This window comes from Micropterus salmoides, unplaced genomic scaffold (assembly GCF_014851395.1).
Source record: "Micropterus salmoides isolate LMB-PRFRI ecotype aquatic unplaced genomic scaffold, ASM1485139v1 Ms_hic_scaffold_1416, whole genome shotgun sequence".
Classification (NCBI taxonomy): Eukaryota; Metazoa; Chordata; class Actinopteri; order Centrarchiformes; family Centrarchidae; genus Micropterus; species Micropterus salmoides.
In genome coordinates, this window is record NW_024040504.1 from 1 (window position 1) to 20,614 (window position 20,614).

Genomic DNA, 20,614 nt, shown 5'->3' on the forward strand with positions numbered 1-20,614 from the left:
CTCCACCAACCTGAGCACCTCTGTACCCCCTTCCCCTCGCCCTCTCCCACCTCTCGTACCCTGGCTGATGTTTTCTTGTACCCTCACATCCCGTGCTTGGACATCTTGGCCTCTCTGCAGTAATATTCCATATACAGCCTGGCGTATGAATCTGGCGATGTAGTGGCTGCTGGCTAGCTTGCTGTTTCCACCTGTGGGAGGAGCAGAACTCTGCGCATCACCATAGCATCTACCACAAGGGAGCTAACTGTCCCTGCGCTGCAGCCTGCGACAGGCACTCTGGCAGCTGTGCGAGCCCAGAGGTCCACCCTCCAGGAGCTACCTTATCTCCAGAGAACCAGCGAGCCAGAGAGCTTTGAGGGGTGATGTGGTACTCCTGCATACCTGCCCCACAGCTGTGAACTGAGCCCACCTATCTGTCCTTTCTTGCCCCTACCGCCTCCACCTCTGCGTTCCTCCCCCATTAGCCTGCTCACCTCCTCCAGGGCCTCCGCTGGACTTGAAAAAGAGGACAGCCAGAGGAGGAGACCCTCAATCCGGGACATGGGTGCTTTCCTTTACCCCTGCCACCACCTCTCCCTAATGCACTCACATCTAACAGACCCAGAAGTGTGTCAGCATCTTTGGAGCGCCATAATCATTACCGGTCAGGACGGCACATAAGGGTAGCAACTCCTGGTTCATGCCCCCAAACCAGCGACACAGCCCGTTAGTGGTGTAACACCGAGCCGAGATATAGCGGTGAGAGGCTTTACCGTTAAGGTTGGTCCACTGGAAAAAACTGAGTGGCAGGTAACCACCTAAGATAAGAAAACAAAGCACAAAAACAGTATGTAAAAGACGGCAAAATCAAGCGAGACACTATCACTACCATTCATTACAAAGGTCTTTTTAGATCCTTGCTACTACCCACACCTGGCAGGTCAAAGATATAAAAGTCACTGTCATTGGTCGAACTGGGCAGTTCCACTGATGAGCTAAACATGCTATTTCCCAATCAGCCTCAGCTGGACTGGACCAGCGGGACTCCTCTCTGGCTGAGGACCTGAATGAAACGTCCCTTGTGAGGATGGGGAGAACAGAGCCATTGCAGCCGCGAGACAGACTGTCCGCCTCCCTTATCTTGGACTGCAGACGCTGCCGCAGGGTGGGAAACTTCTTGTCACTGGGATCAATCCCTTTTAACCACACACAAAGAAAGACAGAAATTAAATGTTTGTGCAGGCTTAAATGAACTTGTTGATCCAAACAAAAAACTTTTTGTTTAATCTAATTCATCAAAGAACTGTCTACAATGACCAAAATATCTGACTACATTATGTAATAGTTAGAAATCTATGTTATAACATTGAAAAACAAAATTATAAAACAGAGAGAAGAGTCTTGCTTTATAATAAAAAATTTGGAAGATTTCCTTCTTTGAATTGTATTTTGTATATAAAAGTAAATACTTGGATTAACATCATGAAATTAAGTTTCCTAAAATAAAGGAGCTGAGAGGGCATTCAAATTCTAAAGCATCCTTACCTCCATCCAGTACCACATATGGCTGGATGTTACAGGCTGCCAACGCAGAGAGGAACTGGTTGAGCAGGCAAGTGAAAGCATCATAGTCCCCTCCATGCTGCTGTCCAAACCGGGTAAAATAGAGACGGAAATACAGACTGCAGCCATCAATAACCAGGCGACTGTCCCTGAACTTCACATCTTGTAGAAAGTTTCTGTTCCCCTCCACATAGGTGGTCAGACCCTGGACCCATAGGATCTCAGAGCCTAAAAAACATGGAGTGAGAAGATGAATGAGTTACGAGTCACTCACAGAGGTGCTGGTGGAGTTTCAGAGCTTCAGAGTTTATACTGCCTTTGGTCGTCTGAGGGTGTGTGGAGTCCAATTATAGAATGCGACGGAAAAGAATCGTAACAAACTCTCAGCCATTGCTGAGTAGACAGTCAGCTGGACTTTGTTTTCCCTTACTGACAGTGTGACTCTGTTAAAAGGTATGTCACAACGGAAATTACTGAAACAAAAATTCATCTAAACCAAAGGCAAGTGATTGACCGTATTTTAAGTGCATTTTAAAACAATTATTCGAAAGGTAGTTCAGGATTAGAGCATGCAGATATAAATAGTCTGCTACCAACCTATGTCACTTTACTTTATTTCTTTTCAGGTCTTGCGCAGTTATTTCCTTGTAATGCTATACTTCAATGTAAAAGTCCTGGTTTGTAAGAAAGGTGTATATTCAATTGTGCAAATAAATAACATTGTTTGGTATTTTAAACATATTACTGATTTTAAAAGCACACAACTAAATTAAAAAAAACACATGAAAATGACAGACAGTTAAACATTAAAAAATAGAAAACTCTTATGCTGAAATACTATAATCGCGTTTCTTCTCGCGAGAGAGCAAGAACGCAAACGCTAGCGAGCGCGCTAGCCAGATTTGTTCTCCCGTTTGAGATTAATTTCTTGTTTTATTATGGCTACAATGTCCGGAGGAACAAACCTCGGGATTCTCGGGGCAAGCCAAGCAAACTCCGGAACATCCGCACAACGTAAAAAAGACAGCAGTCCGTCCGCTAGGTTCTGGGAGAGTCCGGATACTTTAGCCCAGCTGGAGGTGGTGCGACAGTGGATCGGAAAGCACTACAAAAAGGTAGTTAGCTGGCTAGGAAGCTAAGAAGCTAGCCGCCCCCTGCTAACGTTAGCAATCCTGCGGCTCAGACTGTAAACAAACGTCTCATGTTCGATACCGTTACCTTTACATTGGCAAGCAAGATTTGTGTGAAGTTGAGGAGTGCCGTATCTATCTTAATTAAAGATTTAAAAAAGACGAAGTGCAAATGTAGCCAGATCCTAGAGGTTAAAATCCGACCAAATACAATAACGTTATAGTTAAGTTGGTGAGACTGTCGGTAAAATGCATTAGGTTGCATGAAAGTATGATAAAGAATTATTTCCTCAAAAAATGTGTCTGTGTCTGTCAGTTTGTGCTGGTGGATGCTCCATCATGTCAGGCTCTGGCTGCAGTGACGCTGCAGCTTCTCAAGTTTCAGGAGGAAACCTTTGGCAGACAAGCTGCCAGTCCTGCGCTCACCAAACTGCCTGTGAGTCTTTCTTTTATAAATGTCGTGTAATATCTCATCATTTGATTGGTAAAAGTCTATAGAATCTCAAAATGTTCTGATTTATGTGTATTTAGTCTTCTTGTGTTTTGTTTGACAGTGTTATAAATACAATACTACATCACCCAGTTGTGACGTAATTTGAATAATATTCAAATATAATAATCTCAAGGCTTCTTGTTGTGGTCCTCGTTTGAAAGGGAAAACATTTTTAGGTGAAAATCTGGCAACATGGGTTAAAACATGCAAAACAAACTAAGTGTTGAATTTACAATTTTTCTGCAGGCACAGTGCTTCCTGGATCTGCGACCAGGGGGTGGACTCTGCCACATTCTTGGCACTGCCTACAAGTTCAAAGCTGAGCAAGGCTGGTGAGTTTCAGGCATCTGATGACTTTGGGCCCCATCTTGCACCCGGTGCAAAGCAGCATAAAGTGTCATTTGTGCCTATGGGAGTGTTGGTCTTAAAATGATTTGCATTGCGCATTGCATTGCTATCTTAAAGTCATTTAAACTTAAAGTGATTGCACCATTGACCCCAAAAAAACAGGTCTAAAGTCAACGGTGCAGTATTTCACTGTTTTTTTGTTATATTAGGGGTGCGTTACTCCAATGGTAAGAGAGACGCTGTGCACATCTACGCACCAGGCACAGCAGCGTAAATTCATTTATTTAAAAAATCTCTTGGCATGCCGACAGGATCGGTCAGGATCTAATGCTATTTCATGTTCTGTGTTCTACACATTCAAAAGGTCTCACACACACAGTCCAGGTTCATACAGTGAAACAGTTTGGCGTAAAGCAGCTGTCCTCCTGAAAATCCTGAGCTCCATCAGAGAGTTTAAATTATTTCAGAAGCTAAAAATTGAATTATGTTTTCATTGGTGAATTTCCTCTGTCTCGTCTTGTCACGATACAGGTTTTTTGTTTTGCTGATTAAATGCCATTCAATCGGTCAATTAATGGTTTTTACAGTATAATGCGCCATTCATTTGTTATTATAATTGCAAAGCGCCAAGGTGCAAGTGCAACTGGCTTTTAAAAGGAATGGGAGATGACACTCTGAATGGTGTTGTGCGTGTTATGTCCAAAACACACCCACGACTAATTCACAGACTAAGTACCCTTTTGAACCATGCGCCTGGCGCACTGATCATTGTTTCCCTCTTTTTAAAGGCGGCGGTTTGACTTGCAGAATCCATCAAGAACTGAAAGGAATGTCGAGATGTTTGGTACCATTGAAAGAGCGCTGATCCAGGTGACAGAGACACACACATTAATACACACACACACATCAGCCCACCAAGAACACACAACTGATGAACTTGTGTTTTGTGTGTCTACAGAACAGCTGTATGTCACAGCCTGTAGTGTATCTGGACGCTACGCTGGATCAGGAGCTGGCTAGCAGACTTACCGATGTTATCACCAAACACCAGGTAAAGTGCTGCAGATAGAGTTAGAGATGTGCAGACAGAGGGTTAGATGGACTGATGAAAGATAATGAAAGAATACGTTGAAGTATTGAGACAGATGTGGCTGATTTAGAAAGTAGCAAAAATGAAACCCAGTGCAGCTCTGAAAATGCAGTTACATTTTAGTGCCACCGGTTCATGGTTTGTCGTACCATAGGGTACACTCACTGACGATCGAACGCTCGCCAGTCACCACATCTACCCGTCACCTGCTTCTACAGAGGAAGGTCAGTTAAAGTTTGTGCATTGTGTGTTTGTTATCTTTTTAAATGTCTGGTACTTATTTAACTTGACACCATTTTTTCATACATGTCTTTTTTTCTTCTTCAGATGAATGGATGCGTCCTGTCATGCGGAAAGACAAACATGTCTTGGTACACTGGGGCTTGCACCCTGACAGGTAATGCACAAGCACATGCATGCACACATAGATGTTCATACCAAAACATAATGTGTACCTATTGTGTCGTTTCTCACTTTTCAACAGTTATGACAGTTGGCTGTCCTCGAGTGATGTTGAAGGAGAGGTTGAAGAGCCACCACATTCAGAAAAGCCGTGGCGGGTTAGTACAGCAGCATGCATTCAAAGAACAACCACCTATGTATGCTATAACAGTCAACACTTTTTTTTCCAGCTACATTTACTATATTAAGCTACGCATCAATATTTTACACTTCAAAATGTTAGAGTACGCCGATTTAAACATAGTGTCAAATTAACGTTTTTGCTCACCTGCCAAGGTAGCCTGGTAGGAGTCAATTTACTGCAGAGCAGTGCAGTCTCTCACAGTGAGAGAGCTTATTTATCTATCTTATTTTACTTTTTACTTTTTTTAATAGCGCAATTCTTCTGTTTATGTACATGTTTTTATTTCACACTTGCTTTGGCAAGAACGTGAGTTTCCCATGCCAATAAAGCCCCATTAAACTGAATTGAACTGAATTGTATGGTAGTCAGCAGTTTCAGAACAGCAACAGACCATACTCTATATACATTATGGAGGCATTTATATGATATTTCAAACATTCAACAGGTAACTTGACAGGTAAAGCCTTTTGATTGAAGTCAATTTAACTTGCAATTGGTCATATAATGTGGTATGGGGTGTGTCTGTCCATTTTGGACACTTGATGAAATGAACCACATTAATACTTACTTTGTGTGGGGGTGTGTGCTCCAGGTCCATGCTGGCTGGGTTCTGGACACGGATGTTTTCAACGAGTGGATGAACGAGGAAGATTACTGTGTGGATGAGAGGAATGTACCAATCATTCTCCGCCAGCGTATTCACCTCAGAGACGAACAGGTTTGTTCCAAGCTGTGGGCGACCTTGAGGGCTTGTGAGGGGAAAGGTGTTCTCAATTATAATTACATAGATCTTACCGTTTCCTAGTGGAACATGGAGGCAACCAGGAACCTTTAATTTTTAAAATTTGAAGAGTCTTTATCTGTGATGTTTCAGTTTATGATGCGGAAACTCTACCCTCTTGTTGCAGGACTCCAAATCGACCCCTGCCAAAAAGAGACGACGCTCCCCCTCTCCTCCCTCATCTGAAGGCAGGAAGAAAGGAAAGAAGGGGTAAGAAACAAAAGTTTTAACCTAACAGGAGGGTATACTTTGGCCCTTCAGTGTGCAGTCTCAGCATGGATTCTTGTGTGTGCACAGGAGAAGGCGTGGACAACAGGAGGAAGAGCCAGAAGAGGACTTGACCAAAGACATGGAGGACCCTACCCCTGTTCCTAACATGGAGGAGGTCATACTACCTAAGATTGGTAAAAACACAAAAAAACAGTGACTAGGAAATTGGCACATAAAAGTATATTACCCGTAAACCGTTCTTAATTTCATCTTTTTGCTCTTGTAGTCAACCTGAAGAAAGACAGTGAGAATACTCCTGTCAAAGGAGGGACCATGGCAGATCTGGGTAGGTTTACATGTGCTATATCTAATGTTTAAGAAGAAACGGAGCATGTGTAAATGTTCATTAGAAATTATGAAATACGATTGGTCTTGTGTGTGAATGAACCTGGAGTTTTCTCCGTTCTTTCATTTTTACTTGTTCAGATGAACAGGAGGATGACTTCCCTGGAAGGGTAAATATGATAATTACAGGAGGGTTGGGTAGTCTATATCAATTAGTGTCTTTAGTTTCAGTGTTATTAAATTTACTGTATTTACGTGTGTGTCTAGGAAGATGAGGAGGGGAGAGGGGAGATATCTCGCCTGTCAGAAGGAGAGGATAACATCACAGAACAAACCCATCATATCATAATACCAAGCTACACATCATGGTTCAATTACAACAGGTAAATAAAAAAAACACACACACACATAAACACAAACATACCCAACTTTATAGCCTAACCCCAAAAAAAAACCTTTCAATCCATGCATCCCAGCATTCACTCGATAGAGAAACGTTCATTGCCTGAGTTCTTCAATGGAAAGAATAAGTCCAAATCTCCAGAAATGTGAGTACTGCAGCCATTCAGACTTTACTATTCAATTCTTATCAGATGATGGAGATATCATCTCTAAAAGCATGATCTTTCTCTGCGCTGCAGCTACCTGGCGTACCGTAACTTCATGATCGACACGTACCGGCTCAACCCCCAGGAATACCTCAGTTCAACGTCCTGCAGGCGCAACCTGACTGGAGACGTCTGTGCTGTCATGAGGTATGCATCAGTGTGTGGGTGTTTGTGATCATGCAGTGGCTTCTGCATCTGCTAAATTAGGTGTAGTATGTGGGTGTTCTGATATGAACACGTTAACAAATTAAATCTGTAATGTTGTGAGGGACATGTGGTATGTGGTACTTAATGGGTCTGCAGTTCAAAAGAAGCTTTTATTTAACATGACACATGCTGATTTGTGTGTGTATTAGCGTATTTCCATCTGTAGTATAAGTATAATGAAAAATGTTCCGTGTTTTCAGAGTTCATGCGTTTTTGGAGCAGTGGGGTTTGATTAACTACCAGGTGGATGCAGAGAGCAGACCCCTCCCCATGGGACCCCCGCCCACCCCTCATTTCAACGTATTGGCTGATACACCGACCGGGCTAGCCCCCCTACAACACAAACCCCTGCAGGTAAAACACACACACATAGCACATGATCACAGGTGTATTTGAAATACATGTTTGTATCATCTGGAAAGCCTCCTAATATCTGGAAAGCCTCCTAATGAACTTTTACTCTTGCAGGTGTCAGCCTCACAGCACATGTTGAATTTTCCAGAAAAGAGCAGAGACAAGCCTTCAGACTGCCAGAACTTCGGTCTGCGCAGCGACATCTACGCTAGGAAACATCCTAAGGTCTCACATCGTAACAGTACAAACATACTGAAAACTACATCTTCATTTAAACACCCAATAGTTTGAATCTTGTTTCGTATACATCCTGATTCATTTTTGACATATTTATTTTACTAGTCTCTCATTTTAACAATTTCTGTAATTACACATTTAAAAAGTTGTAAATAGAATTTTTCTAAGATTGTTCTCATGACATCTGTCTCAGGCTAAAGGAGCAAGTGCAGGAAGGGAATGGACAGAGCAGGAGACGCTCTTGCTATTAGAGGTAAGACAGTCACTTCTGTTTTTGGCTTCCTTTCATAGATCTTACACATGAATCATTGCCTTCCTAAAAGGGAAATTGTTTGACTGATTTATGAGAATCTTTTACATAAGTTTTGCAACTTGTTCTGAACCTTCCCTGCTTCCTCTCTGTCTCCTCTTCTCCTGCGTCTCTCTCAGGCCTTAGAAGTCTACAGAGATGACTGGAACAAAGTGTCCGAGCATGTGGGCTCCAGGACGCAGGACGAATGCATCCTACACTTCCTTCGTCTGCCGATTGAAGACCCTTACCTAGAAGACTCTTCAGCCTCCCTCGGCCCACTGGCGTACCAGCCCGTGCCTTTCAGCCAATCAGAAAACCCTGTCATGAGCACCGTAGCCTTTCTGGCATCCGTGGTGGATCCACGGGTAGCATCATCCGCAGCTAAGGCAGCACTGGGTGAGAGGACAGAGAGAGGAGCGTTAATGTATGTGTAGTCTATAGCTGTGTCTCAATTTGGATACTTCAATTAGTATACTAAAAATGGAGTACACTACATGTCAAACTATGTGCTCAAATCAAACATGATCCGTTGAGCAAGTACCGAACCCAACATTTGACGGCTGCTGCTGCTGCTTTTTTAATGGTGAATTGTAACCGGGCGGATCATTTACACCATCATTTGTTTGTTCACTTGACTTCAATTCAATTAAATTAAAAGTGAATAAAAATGAACATACTTTCACAATCGCAACCTCTGCAGCTTCCTCGGCTGCCATTTTCACAAGTTTAGAAATGGGTTTGTGGTCCCTCCCCTTTCACTACGTAGCCAAGATGGCGACCGTTAAGTGTGAGAAGTGTCCAGCATTCTTCACTCAACTTTTGGACCACTATCAGTGTGCCATTCGGGTGCTTAATGCACTCAAAATAGCAAGTGTAAGTAAGGAAGGCTGTGAATTGAGACACGGCTTAGGTTATGGTTCTGAGATAGTAGTGTTTGTGTGTGTGTATAGTGATTCTACATCTTTGTCTTCAGAGGAGTTTTCCCGAGTACAGGAGGACTCCGTGGATAAGATCTCAGAAATGTCCAACCAGCCTGACAAAATAGGTAAGACACACAAATTAATCTAGTTCTCTGTGCTTTGTACAGTGCATCCCTAATTCTGTCTTCCTGTGTCCTTCAGAATCAATGGATTTAGAAAAAATTGAGACAAACTCCACCTCCCTTCAGGTGAAAAAGCAATAAGAGCATAGCGACAGTTTTATTGTATCTACTGGTGCTTTTTGTGGCTTACCCTGTGTGTGTGTGTGTGTGTGTGTGTGTGTGTGTGGATCTGTTTTAGGTCCCTGTAAGGATGGATGGACTCAAGGTGGAATCCACTGGAGCCACACTGGAGGGAGAACGAGTCAAAAGAGAAAATGCTGAAATGATGCTAGCAGAGGAGAGAGACGGTATGTAAACATGTACACTATACATATTTGTATGCATCTGGTATGTGATCTGTCCACATTAAAGAAGTTCTCTCTCTGATCCAGGAAGGGGAGATGACGACGAGAGCTTAGGGCGGCGGGAGGGAGACGGGGATGATGGGAGAGTGATGGAGCAGGATCTGGTGGAGGGCAGCGTTACCACGGCAGCAGCAGCCGCTCTAGCCTCAGCTGCCACAAAGGCCAAGGTAAATCCCGCCTTTCCACTCCAAAACGGACCAATCACTGGGATAAAGACAATTCACATGTTATTTTAAATAGAAGAGACTTTTTTTTCTGTTTTTTGTAGGGCTGCAGCTAACGATGATTTTAGTATTCGAAGCTTCGATAGATTATTTCAACGATTCATCGATGCGTCATTTATGAAATAGGCTACTTTTGCTTGGATGTGGCGGCGGCGGCTCGTGCAGACTACACGTCTTTCAGCGTCGGGCGATGGCCGTGCCGTTCCTGGACTTGTTGTTGTTCTCCTACAAAAGAACAAACGCACGAATGTCCATTTTCCACTGCTGGATGTAACCTTATATGTACCGGGAGGACATAACAGTGTTATGAATCTTCTCATCAACTCTTGCAAGAAAGTATGTAGCAATGAAGTAAATCAGCTGTATCTAAGGTCTCGAGTCTCTGCTTTTCCTAGGAGATGTTCCCGCCCACAATCATAGCCAGCTGCTGTGATGAAAATAGTTCTTGCAACAATATAAACCTGTGGCGAGCATTTCAAATGTGTTTCTATTATGATGTGTAGTTAGGTGAATTGTCGTCCCACCCCTAGTTGCTGATCATTGATAAGTTGGTAGTTTTCATCCATTTAGTCTCTCCATGTCCCTCTTTGCCACGCTCTGTCACACCCAATCTAATCTACCATCCTCTCACCTCCTTTTCTCATCTTCTTCAATGTTTACCTTCTTTTATCTTTACCTCCACTCAATTTCTTCTTATCTATCTCATAGACTTACACCCAGTGCTTTTTGTACTTCTTTGCCTCACTTATTTGTAGCATTTGGCAGCAGTAGAAGAGAGGAAGATCAAGTCCCTGGTGGCTCTGCTGGTAGAGACCCAGATGAAGAAGCTGGAGATCAAGCTGAGGCACTTTGAGGAGCTGGAGACCATCATGGACCGTGAGAAGGAGGCTGTGAGTGAACATAGTATCTGCCCTAAAAAAAGAATAATGAAACCTCTTCATCATCAAACCCATGCGCTGCATAGCTAGTTTTTGCATTTATTCATTTCATTTATATCCAGAAGCAACAGTAACATGCTCAAAAACCAGTCGGTATCATTAATACTTTGTGTCTGTGTGGGTAATGTGCAGCTGGAGCAGCAGCGGCAGCAGCTCCTGTCAGAGAGACAGACCTTTCACACAGAGCAGCTGAAACAGGCAGAGATGAAGGTTCGCCAGCAGAGGGAGCAGCAGGGGCAGCTGGGATACACAGTGCAGCATTCAGGTCTGCATTCATTCTTGCAACTCACTGTACTGAATTAATCCAGTGACATCCATCCATCCATCGTCAACCGCTTATCCTGCGTCCAGGGTCGCGGGAATCCAGTGCCACTCAGTTCTTAATTTCTTTTCTGTTAAATCATTGTTTGTACCTACCCTTTAACATCTATAGTTTTCTTGTTATATTTTAGCCCCGCCTCCTCCTTCAGGCCAGTCCATGCCCAATCGGATGATGCCTGGTGGAGGAAATGCCCAGGCAATGGCCGCTCGACACCCTGGCGCTCCCAATGGCATGTGTGAGTATTCTTTACTGTTTCCATTGGTTACTGATATGTGCTATGTTAGTCTCATTATGTGTGTGTGGTGAAACAAACATCCTGTGTTTCTGCCTCAGACCCGTCCTCGCAGCCTGATGGGATAACACCAGCTCAGCCGGGTGCTCCAGCATCGAGTCACAGCTGAACTGACCAGAAAACAAGACACACAAACATACACACCAGTCCTCCATCAACCAGAACACACAGATAACGATATTCAGGAAGAACTGTTAAGAAAATGAAGTCTGAAAGTCTTCAGTAGCGACATGTTTATAGACTGAAAGACACACAAGCACATAGACACAGTTGATTTGTATTTGGTCAATGGCTCAGTCCGTCTTATATCTGTGAAATATTTGTGCTCTGACGTCAGAGTTGAGAAATCTGAAGATTGAACTCAACTCATTAAAGTTGTTTTACATGAAACTAAAACGTGTCGTATTTTCTAGTTCAGACCTTTTGTATTGTGTCTCTGCATGCTTCTGTCTGTGTGTTTGTTTTGCTTCCAGTAATGGGTGTTTCTTCATGGAACATTTACAATTGCTCAGCAGTTGCACAACAACATTCAACTTAACTTTTCATTTCCCCGTGCCCCTCTGAGAGTGTGAAAACTTTGGAATACCTGGAAGTTCATTGAGGGAATCCAGTTACATTCATTTCTGTTTTCAATTAAATAATTCATATTCACTCAACAACTTTTCTAAAAGCAAATGACATTTGTCTAAGATATGTTGTGTTGCGATACCTCCAAATGTAAAAGTTACATTGTTCCTGGGAAATGACAACAACAAGAAAGATCACTACAAGATTGTCCTCAACGTTACTTGACATCTAAAAGAAATCTCACTGATATAATTTCCTCACATATACAATGGAGTCCTAAGTCGAGAGAGTTAACATAACCCATAACTGTTTATGCTCCAAAAAGGTGCACTTTCTCTTGTTTCTGGCAAGACAAACTTACTTTGAATCTGATAAAGTTAAGGTTGGGAAACGATCTATTAAGCAGAAGCAGAGACACTATACAGGCTGTCTAGTGATAAACATGATGTCACAACTCAAAGTGTGCCCTGCCAAAATGGTAAAGAAGACCATTAAACAGGCTCTGACAAACTCAAAGGTTTAGAGGTATCCTGTTTACACACCTCCAGAATGTTGTCTGTCAGCCTGAGGTGTCATCTGTGAGCACCAACTCCCATTTGCATTTACACTGTCTCAGTAGGCTACCATAGCTTCAATGATGTCTTCAAAATGTTTTAAATGCAGCCGACAGTAAGGATTGTAGATGTATTGCATAGTTATGATTCCACAGATGCTTTAACTCCAAAGGAATGAACTTTTCAGTCACTCTCGTCAGTCACGCTTTTTTCCCCCCTTAAAAAATAATTATTGATTCTTGAAACTGATATTGTGGAAGTGGAACATATTCCGTAGTGACATATAAATATGGATATAAATAGCTTAACTGTATATGTTTGTTTTATTTTATGTTGCCCCATCCTAAAACGTTACGTTCTGCGTGTGTAGCATAAAGGCACTAAGAACTTTTATTTCACAACCTCTGTTGTATAACGATAAATAAATCGCCTTGATCCTTGATGATTGATCTTTAGGCTATGTCCCGTAAGGTCCTGTGTTGGGGTAGTGTTTGCGGTCCGTGTGTTCTCTCCGTCATTCTGTCTCTCGCGGTTGGAGAGGTGTCGGGGAAGGGTGCACCAGTTCCTGCAGTGACAGCCGCTGCAGAACAGTGCAGCTGATTAGCCCCAGTTGGACTCCGGTGAGCTAGACCAATCAGTAATACTGTCTCGTTTTAAGGGTAGGGGATTTTTCAGGGCCCTGTTTCAGAAAGCGGGTTTAGTGAAAACTCTTGAGTAAGTTGAGCCCGAGATGAGGGAAACTCTGGGTTTTCGGTTTCAGAGAGCGAGATCAGATAATCTAGGTCTGTAACCCTGCGAACTTAACCTGCTCGGGAGGAGGATACTTCAACTAACGCTGAGTTTCTTTCTGACTCCTCCCCTCCTGCTGAGCCTGAAGCGGCCGTCTGACATTTCCTCATCCAAAGTGTCGATATCAAAGCCTAGCACATAGCCTATATGAACGCAATGGCGTTTTTAGAAACATCGAAATCACGGTTAAATAGTTTAGGCCTATTAGTTGTTTTTTTTGTTTTTTAACCCAAACATGATCTTGAACATGACAGCTTTTATGATCAATCTGTCATCGATGTATGGACAGAGAGTTATCGTTGGACATCGGAAATTTATCCTCAGCACAGAATAAAATCTATAAGCTACACTGTCCTTTATAACTCAGTGACTCTGGGGACATTAAGGCGGCTGTCAGGTTGGCAACAGTTGCACAAAAACACTTACCATGCGCTGCAGTACTGTTTAAACTGATCTGTATAAAACTGATCAATGAACGGTAACCTTTCATAATGTGGTCGCACAGATTGAACATTCTTATTGTAGTTATCAACTGGATGTGAATATTTCTGAGTGAGGATGACTGGTGCAGCTGAAACAAATAGGCTAGTTTAAAAGTGAGTTTTTCATTATCTGCTGATAGTCTGAATGTGTTTTGACAGCATTTCATTTTTTTTTTTTTTTATTTAGAAGGGACCATGTGCAATTAATAACATAAATGTAAACATTTGATGCATTACACCAGAGTTAGCCTTAGGCTAATTTACATCTGCAGTCCCCAAATACAAATAAATACAAATAAATACAAATACATACAATATAAATATCAACATTATTCAAAAGTACACGACATATCAAACATAAAACATCAGACATTGTTTAAGAGCATATATCATGTACTTAATGCCCTTCACTGGCGCACACACACACACACACACACACACACACACCACAATCACAACATACAATGGTACGCCAACACCCAACCCCTTCTCAACCCTTACGTCAACCCTACAATAAGAAGGTGAATGTGAGTGAAGGAAAAAATTATATTACCCACTGACAAAATGGTGGGTGCATTGTTGTGAAAGTTTTAGATGTTTTTTTAAGTTATCTTTAAAGACCCCAAACAAGTCACAAGTTTTTAAATCATCAAATCATGATCAAGATTTTATTTATGTAACATAGATGTCTAAAACTTCAGTCAGTTTGAACTTAGACACATTTTCCACTGCAAAAAAAATCATTGATAGCCATATAGGCCTAGGCTACTGAGTCGGACTGTCACTTTACAATCACAGGTCCATGAGTAGCCTAAACTATGTAGTAATCTGTTCGATTAATATTTTCATCTTCAGTTATTGCCACGGGCATTTATTCCTGTCAGGTTACAGCTGAATAAACAGGCCTGTAACTATTTAAAATGAATAACAGGCTGTAGGAGAATCCCAGCACTTTATCATTCATTAAGAAAATTCCAGTCTGCTAAATGATGAATGAGCAACGCTGTATAAAATGTAATCGATCCTTCCTCCACTCCTGCGTTTAGAGCCAATCATGGTCCGCGTTGACACGCATTCATATTTCTAGCTACACCCGATTAAAATGGAGGCTCTGCCTTTATTTAGGCTACCCGTTGCCATGGTGAATCGTAGTATCGGAGCTCCATTGATGATGGCTTTTTTTCATCCCCACGCACGCGCTTCCAGCAGGTTCAACATACTCAGAGCTGACTGAACTAATTCTAAACACCTGTTCTGAAACCGGAAACTCGGAGTTTGACAGCTCAGAGTTCAGGTTTATACTCAGAGTTTGTTGAACCTGCTTTCTGAAACGGGGCCCAGGTGGGCTCTTGCCACAGACAATTGATTGACGTGTAGGCTACTAATCTTGTCTCTTTTTGTTATTTCACAGACGCCCCTTTTTTGTAATAATGATTAGTACCCTACTTTGCCTATCCCCTAATCATCTCCATTGAAGGCCATTTTCCGTTTTGCTGTCTGATCATGATAAATTTCTGTTAAACTTTAACCTGTGTCACCTGCTTGACTTTCCACCCCAGCAATTTAAATCTAACTGTTAGTCCTACATCCACTGAAAGTCCTCAGTAGGCTATCATTCGCCCCAAACACAAAGAAGTCTCTTCAGAAAAGGAGAGGGAAACGGTCAGCATCTCAGTCATGACAATATTTCATGTTATTATATTTCATGTATAATTGTAATAACTTTGGTAATCTTCTGACTTTTTTTATTTAATGCCATCATCAGGTCATACTTTTCATTTGTGCTATAGTGTACACACTGAATACCTGCAAACCATATGACTCAATGTACATGTGCAGCCTCACAGAGCCAATATCTGACTCAAATACTGAAAAAGCTTGAACCTCATGAGAATGTTACTTTGTTTGAATATGCAATGTAAGCACTGTTTTTTTATTGTATTTTTAATGGCAACGCAACCATTAATGCAGCTCAAAAAACAACTTACCTACACACAGAACCCTATATCACCTTGAAGGTAAAATTACTTACGCAATCAAATCCATCCTCAGTTATTTCTCCTAACAATAGTATTCCAGGGCCAGTATCATTCAGATGTGAAGTTTGGTGTTTACCTTTGGCTTTGACTGTCTCAGCTCTTCCTGTTTGGCTGCCTGAAGGGGTGTGGTTCAGCACATTCCAGCAATTCAAAAACAATAACTGAATATCCTAAGTCTGCCATTATCCTGTTTTTACAGTATTGGAGGAAGTACTTACATCCTTTAGCCCACTTATGTAAAAATAGCTGTAGCCAAGTAAAAGTCAGGAATTAACTCTTTAGTAAAAGTACACATGTATTAGCAAAAGAAATTACCCATATTAAAACACTCACATTTCAGAACGATATTATGTAATGTCTCTTTGGATTGTAATTAATGATGAAAAAAGCTGTATGTTTCTTTACATTTCTTTGTTTCTTTAGACAACAAAAGTAAAACGTTTTCTTATTTTTTTTTTCAACAGACCAAAATTTTCTTTTGTGCATCTGCTAAAATACTGGACCTGAACTTTACATGCAAGAATTTATTAATTCACCCACTTTTATTATATATATTACTTATTTAGCCTATATTCATAAAACAATTGATAAGTGTGATGCAGACTCACAGACAAAGAGAGAGATTTTATTTTTTTTATTTCATTTATTTGATGAACTATATGAATTTAATTGATTTTTAAAACACAAACGCACACTTTTACTATTTTATTTATTTGATGGGCTGTATGAATTTTATTCATACTGTTAAACACACACACTCATTTACTGGTTTTATTGTTTATTGATTTTTATTTAGACACATTTACTGTTTTATTTATTTAATAAACTGTATGACTTTAATTGTTCTTTTGTATTTTCCTTGATGCTTTGACAATACTGTTCTGATATAAACAAGGGTGTCACTTTGTGTTGAAAAGTGGTGGGGACATGGGGTACAATCAGTAACTTGTTTTTGTTTTTTAGCTTAAGCTTTTTTTGGACAATGCACATTTCTTCTGTATTTCCATTGCATGTTTTCTTAATGTGCAAATAAACCTTTCTAAAGGCATTTTTATTTGTTATTTAACTGCAAGCTATTTCATAATTTCAGAAAGTTTTTTCACAAATTATGCTTTGTGGTGTGGACATGTCCCCAGCATGCCCAGTGTAAATGACACCTGAACTACACTGCAGAAGCCACTTAACAGTGACAGATCTGTGTTATATATGCTCATCTCCTCTAAACGTCTGTATCTGCACTGCATTATAATAAATTATGATGAACTTGTCGTGGGTCACATCTCTCTCTCGTCCAGGTGCTGTCTCTCCCTCTTCATCTCCTTGCAGTTTTCATGCATTAGTTCTGTATTGCTGTAAAGTATGTTGATGTTCAGGTTTACCCACATAGTAGAGAGACTCCAAGTTTGCTGTAAGTAAGAATCTGATTGAAGGCAGGTCTCTGAGTGTGCTTGCATTGCGTGGTCTGTATGTGTGCAGGTATGCTTATGAGATCCAATTGATCTTCAAATGATGGAGACCTTTTCCCTGCTTTTACTAAAATGGCTGACGCTAGAATACAGATTATTATAGAATTAAAGATGTCTGTGTAGTGTGTGAGTGTATGGTGAAGTTGGTATAGGAAACGTAAAGCAAGGTCTATAAGATCCTGGATACAGCAGGAACCAACAGTGAACTTTCATTCAACAGTCGTGTTCTTGGACTTCAGTCTTGATAGAGCGCAGTTGTTGACCTCACACACCGTGTCAGCGGTGGGGCACTGATATAAAATGAAACACACATCAATAACCAAGACAAGGGTGTCTATATATCCCACAAAATGAAGCTTCAGGTTACAAGTACTGGAACTCAACTGTACTGAATGGCAGAGAGGGCTTTATCAGGTTGAGTCATTTTTAAACAAGATATCACTCAACTCAAAATATGCCCCACTAATACAGAAGACTATTTACTGTAATAGTAACTGAATGTTGGATGTCAGCCCGAGGAAACTGAGGCTAAAACTGTGACAAAGTGGAGATTCATCTGTGAGCTCCAACTCCAGTTTGCATTTAGGCTAAACTTTATCAGCACCACCATAGCTCCATTTATGTATTCAAAATATTTTATATTTTAAGTATCTATGAACTTTTAGTTAAAATAAATATTGTCAATGTCAAAAATACACTTCAAAACCACAGCCATCTTTGTTTTATTTGCAGAGTGATGACTCCATTGAGGCTTTTGCAGTTAACTCCAGAGGAATAACGTCGTCTGTCAGTTCTGAAATTCTTTGTTCTACAAAAAAGACAAAAAGATGTATGGACACTTGAAACTCGTATTGTGGAAGTGTAACATGTTTTAATATTTAAATTGATCATTAAATAACAGCTTCAGATTGCTCAGATTGAGTGTGAAGTTTGGTGTTTACTTTCAGTTTGATGTATTTCAACCCTTCCTGTGTGGCTGCCTGAAGGGCTGTGGTTTAGCACATTGCAGCAACTCAAAAACAATAACTGCATATGCTATGTTTGCTATTTAGTGTTCATGGTGTCCTGTTGGTAAATACAGTATAAAGTCACTACTCTGTGAACACTGCTGCCTTGCATAATTTTGCGAGTTAATCTAATTTTACGTCGAATTCAAAAACCAAACTTTCAAAATCAGGGGGAAAAAACATTGTTTTGATTGTAGATTTATGATTCAAGGGTGCTTTTGTGCCGTCATGTCCAGGGGAATGAACCATCAGTTATTTCCTATAAAAAACTAAACAAAAAAAGTACAATCAAACCAGATATTGTGGAAGAGTAACATGCTTAAATATTTAAATTCACATTTTAATGTAGTGCATTTTATTTCTTGTTTTAAAGATTGCTGAGCCACTTACTAGCATAGACACACACGGCCACTGCCACGATGAAAAGTGCTATTATCCATAAACCATCTATCACAACGTTTCCAAAAGGTGATAGATATTTTCTGAAAAAGAAGAGAGAAACAATCATCTATACTCAATCAGTATATATAATACAATATTTAATTTTATTTATGCCATAACATTTGGTACAGACAGTTCCCCCTTACTTGATATAACTTTAGTGATCATTTGATTTTTCATTTAACACCATCCGGTCGTATTTTCTATTTGTACTTTAGTCAACGACAAAATATCTGCAAAACTAATGACATTTACATCAGTCTCAACATCATTGGTCTTTTGTGTTTTGTACTAATTAGCAAATGTTAGCATGCTAAGACACTGAGCACAGGAAGTTAAACATTATACCTGTAGACTCAGACACGTCTAAATCAGTTTAAATGAGACCATGAAATTACATTCAGTTACATCACTAAACTTATGTGACAGTAATTGAATCGAAGCATGTATGAGTATTGTATACTGCTGTTTGTCTGAATATCCAATGTCATGTAAGTACATTTCCCATTAATGCTGCTTAAAAATAACCTTATTAGTGTCTTTATCACTCAGCTGCCTACAAAAGAACTAGGTCAATAACACTTAGTTAAAGGTAAAATTACTTACGCAGTCAAAGACGGTGTCTGTTTTGTGTTTTGTTCCCATTTTGTTTTCATCTTTGCCAGGAAATTTGAGTTATCAAGTTGTTCAATAATGCTCCTGATTTTTGAGTTCTCACGGTTGACGTGTATCCTTTGGGGTTTCTGTCTTTCCTGTGTGGCTATAGGCCTACTTGTCAACCCTCCCGATTTTCCTGGGAGACTCGAGTTAGGCATTGCCATCTCCTGGTTTCCTCTCGAGGCAGACAAACTAAGTTGTTCAATAATGCTCCTGATTTGTGAGGCCTCACCAATGTTTTCATGTTTCTGTCTTTCCGGTGCAGCTGTCTGAAAACCTTTGTTATGTGACATTGCAGTGATTCAAAAGCAACTAGCAGACTGCACTCACAGAGTGTAGATCTCAGCCAGATGTGCCTGGAGGCATGTGGGTGGGAAAGAGGGAGTGCAGGTCCCGCCTTTGTAAGGACCCAGAATTACATAGGCTACAAGAATTTAATAATCCACCCACCTTTGAAGTAAATGACTTAGACCATATGGCTAAAAACATTGATAAGTGTGATGCAAACTCAGAGACAGATACATCTATATATTTAGAGAGATGGGTGCGAATATGGACAGAAGCATCAATTGTTTGATCATGAAGCCTAATATTACAATGCAGTTCTGTTTTTTTTTAGTTAGACTTGAATATCTCTTAATAGTGACCAGTGTTGGGCAAGTTACTCAGGAACTGTAATAAGTTACTTTTTACTTATCACTGGGTTATGACCCAGCTCTAAGGCCGCAACAAGGAATGAAGATGCTAGTGTAACTTAAGCATAATCAAATTTATTAAAGCAGTCAACAAAAAGAGTAAAGATTTGGCGTGGAAATCAGAATCAGTAGTGTAGGGAGATGCCTGTGTGCAATGTTTGATACAGTGCATGTTGTCTGTGTGAAAACAAAACAAAGCAGAGCAGCAATGCAGCAGAGCTGGGAGGAAGGTAGAGGAACAAACACCGGCGTCTGGGTTGGCAGGCTTTAATACACGTCACTTCCTGTGTCCTCAAGGTGGCTCTAGAGAACACCTGCTAACTATATGTTGTATACCAGTACATAAAATCTGGAACACAATGAAAAAAAGTCATGTAAATCAAATGATCATTGTCACACATGGCTTACTTCGTGTTGCCTGTAGGTGGCACTATCACTATAACTGAATATTGGCACATGGAAGTGTTCA

The 20,614-nt window shown here is 40.7% G+C and overlaps 1 protein-coding gene, 1 long non-coding RNA gene and 1 pseudogene across 2 annotated transcripts; 1 reads left to right on the forward strand and 2 right to left on the reverse strand.

Annotated features, from left to right (window-relative positions):
* Nucleotides 1–10: 10 nt before the first annotated feature.
* LOC119903254 lies at nt 11–1,936 on the reverse strand (annotated as a pseudogene).
* Nucleotides 1,937–2,406: 470 nt separating this feature from the next.
* Nucleotides 2,407–11,838, forward strand: LOC119903251 (SWI/SNF complex subunit SMARCC1-like). The gene is made up of 28 exons (XM_038719459.1): nt 2,407–2,660; nt 2,992–3,111; nt 3,415–3,500; nt 4,305–4,386; nt 4,475–4,567; nt 4,761–4,830; nt 4,934–5,003; nt 5,091–5,166; nt 5,785–5,910; nt 6,101–6,183; nt 6,271–6,377; nt 6,470–6,529; nt 6,670–6,698; nt 6,796–6,911; nt 7,005–7,076; nt 7,170–7,283; nt 7,544–7,697; nt 7,812–7,922; nt 8,128–8,187; nt 8,364–8,622; nt 9,200–9,271; nt 9,348–9,394; nt 9,507–9,615; nt 9,700–9,839; nt 10,652–10,786; nt 10,967–11,099; nt 11,287–11,391; nt 11,490–11,838. The coding sequence occupies exons 1-28, from the start codon at nt 2,484–2,486 to the stop codon at nt 11,555–11,557; spliced, it is 2,874 nt and encodes a 957-aa protein (XP_038575387.1). The 5' UTR covers nt 2,407–2,483; the 3' UTR covers nt 11,558–11,838.
* Nucleotides 11,839–18,050: 6,212 nt separating this feature from the next.
* Nucleotides 18,051–19,790, reverse strand: LOC119903252. The gene is made up of 3 exons (XR_005444466.1): nt 19,400–19,790; nt 18,743–18,834; nt 18,051–18,621 (listed from the first exon to the last, which is right to left on the reverse strand). It is a non-coding gene; the product is annotated as an uncharacterized LOC119903252 (long non-coding RNA).
* Between the last annotated feature and the right edge of the window lie 824 nt (nt 19,791–20,614).